The 385-nt window shown below is 61.0% G+C and overlaps 1 protein-coding gene across 1 annotated transcript in view; it reads left to right on the top strand.

Moving 5' to 3' along the window:
• Positions 1-44: 44 nt before the first annotated feature.
• Positions 45-385, top strand: part of LOC104498693 (5'-AMP-activated protein kinase subunit gamma-3-like) — a gene marked incomplete at its 5' end in the record, with an annotated part of 2,579 nt that continues 2,238 nt past the window's right edge. Inside the window, one exon of the mRNA XM_010142105.1 lies at positions 45-293. Coding sequence (XP_010140407.1) covers positions 45-293 — 249 coding nt within the window. The remainder of the gene's footprint in view (positions 294-385) is intronic.

Raw genomic sequence — 385 nt, 5'->3', positions numbered from 1 at the left:
TGAGGGCCAGTAGCTCAGCTTACCAGCCAGGGTTGAGTTTGCCTGCAGGGTACCCGGAGGCCCTGCGCCCCAGGGAGGAGGGGGAGGAGGAGGGGGAGGAGGAGGAAGAGGACAGGCTGAGGAGCCCAAGACCAGTCACCTTCACACTGGGCAACGAGGTGCTGCGGCTGGGCGCGGAGAGCGAGTTTCAGACCCCTGATGCTGAGGTCTACATGCACTTCCTGAGAAGCCACTGCTGCTACGACGCAGTCCCCACCAGCTGCAAGCTTGTTGTCTTTGACATCTCTCTGGAGGTGACAAAGTGGGGCATCAGCAGGGATGGGCGGGGGAGAGCAGGCTTGGGGCACCCCTTAATCCTTCACCACTTGCCCACAAGAAACAGAAA

The sequence above is a fragment of the Buceros rhinoceros genome, unplaced genomic scaffold (genome assembly GCF_000710305.1).
Source record: "Buceros rhinoceros silvestris isolate BGI_N320 unplaced genomic scaffold, ASM71030v1 scaffold31918, whole genome shotgun sequence".
Classification (NCBI taxonomy): domain Eukaryota; kingdom Metazoa; phylum Chordata; class Aves; order Bucerotiformes; family Bucerotidae; genus Buceros; species Buceros rhinoceros.
This window is presented reverse-complemented; position numbering and strand designations above follow the sequence as displayed.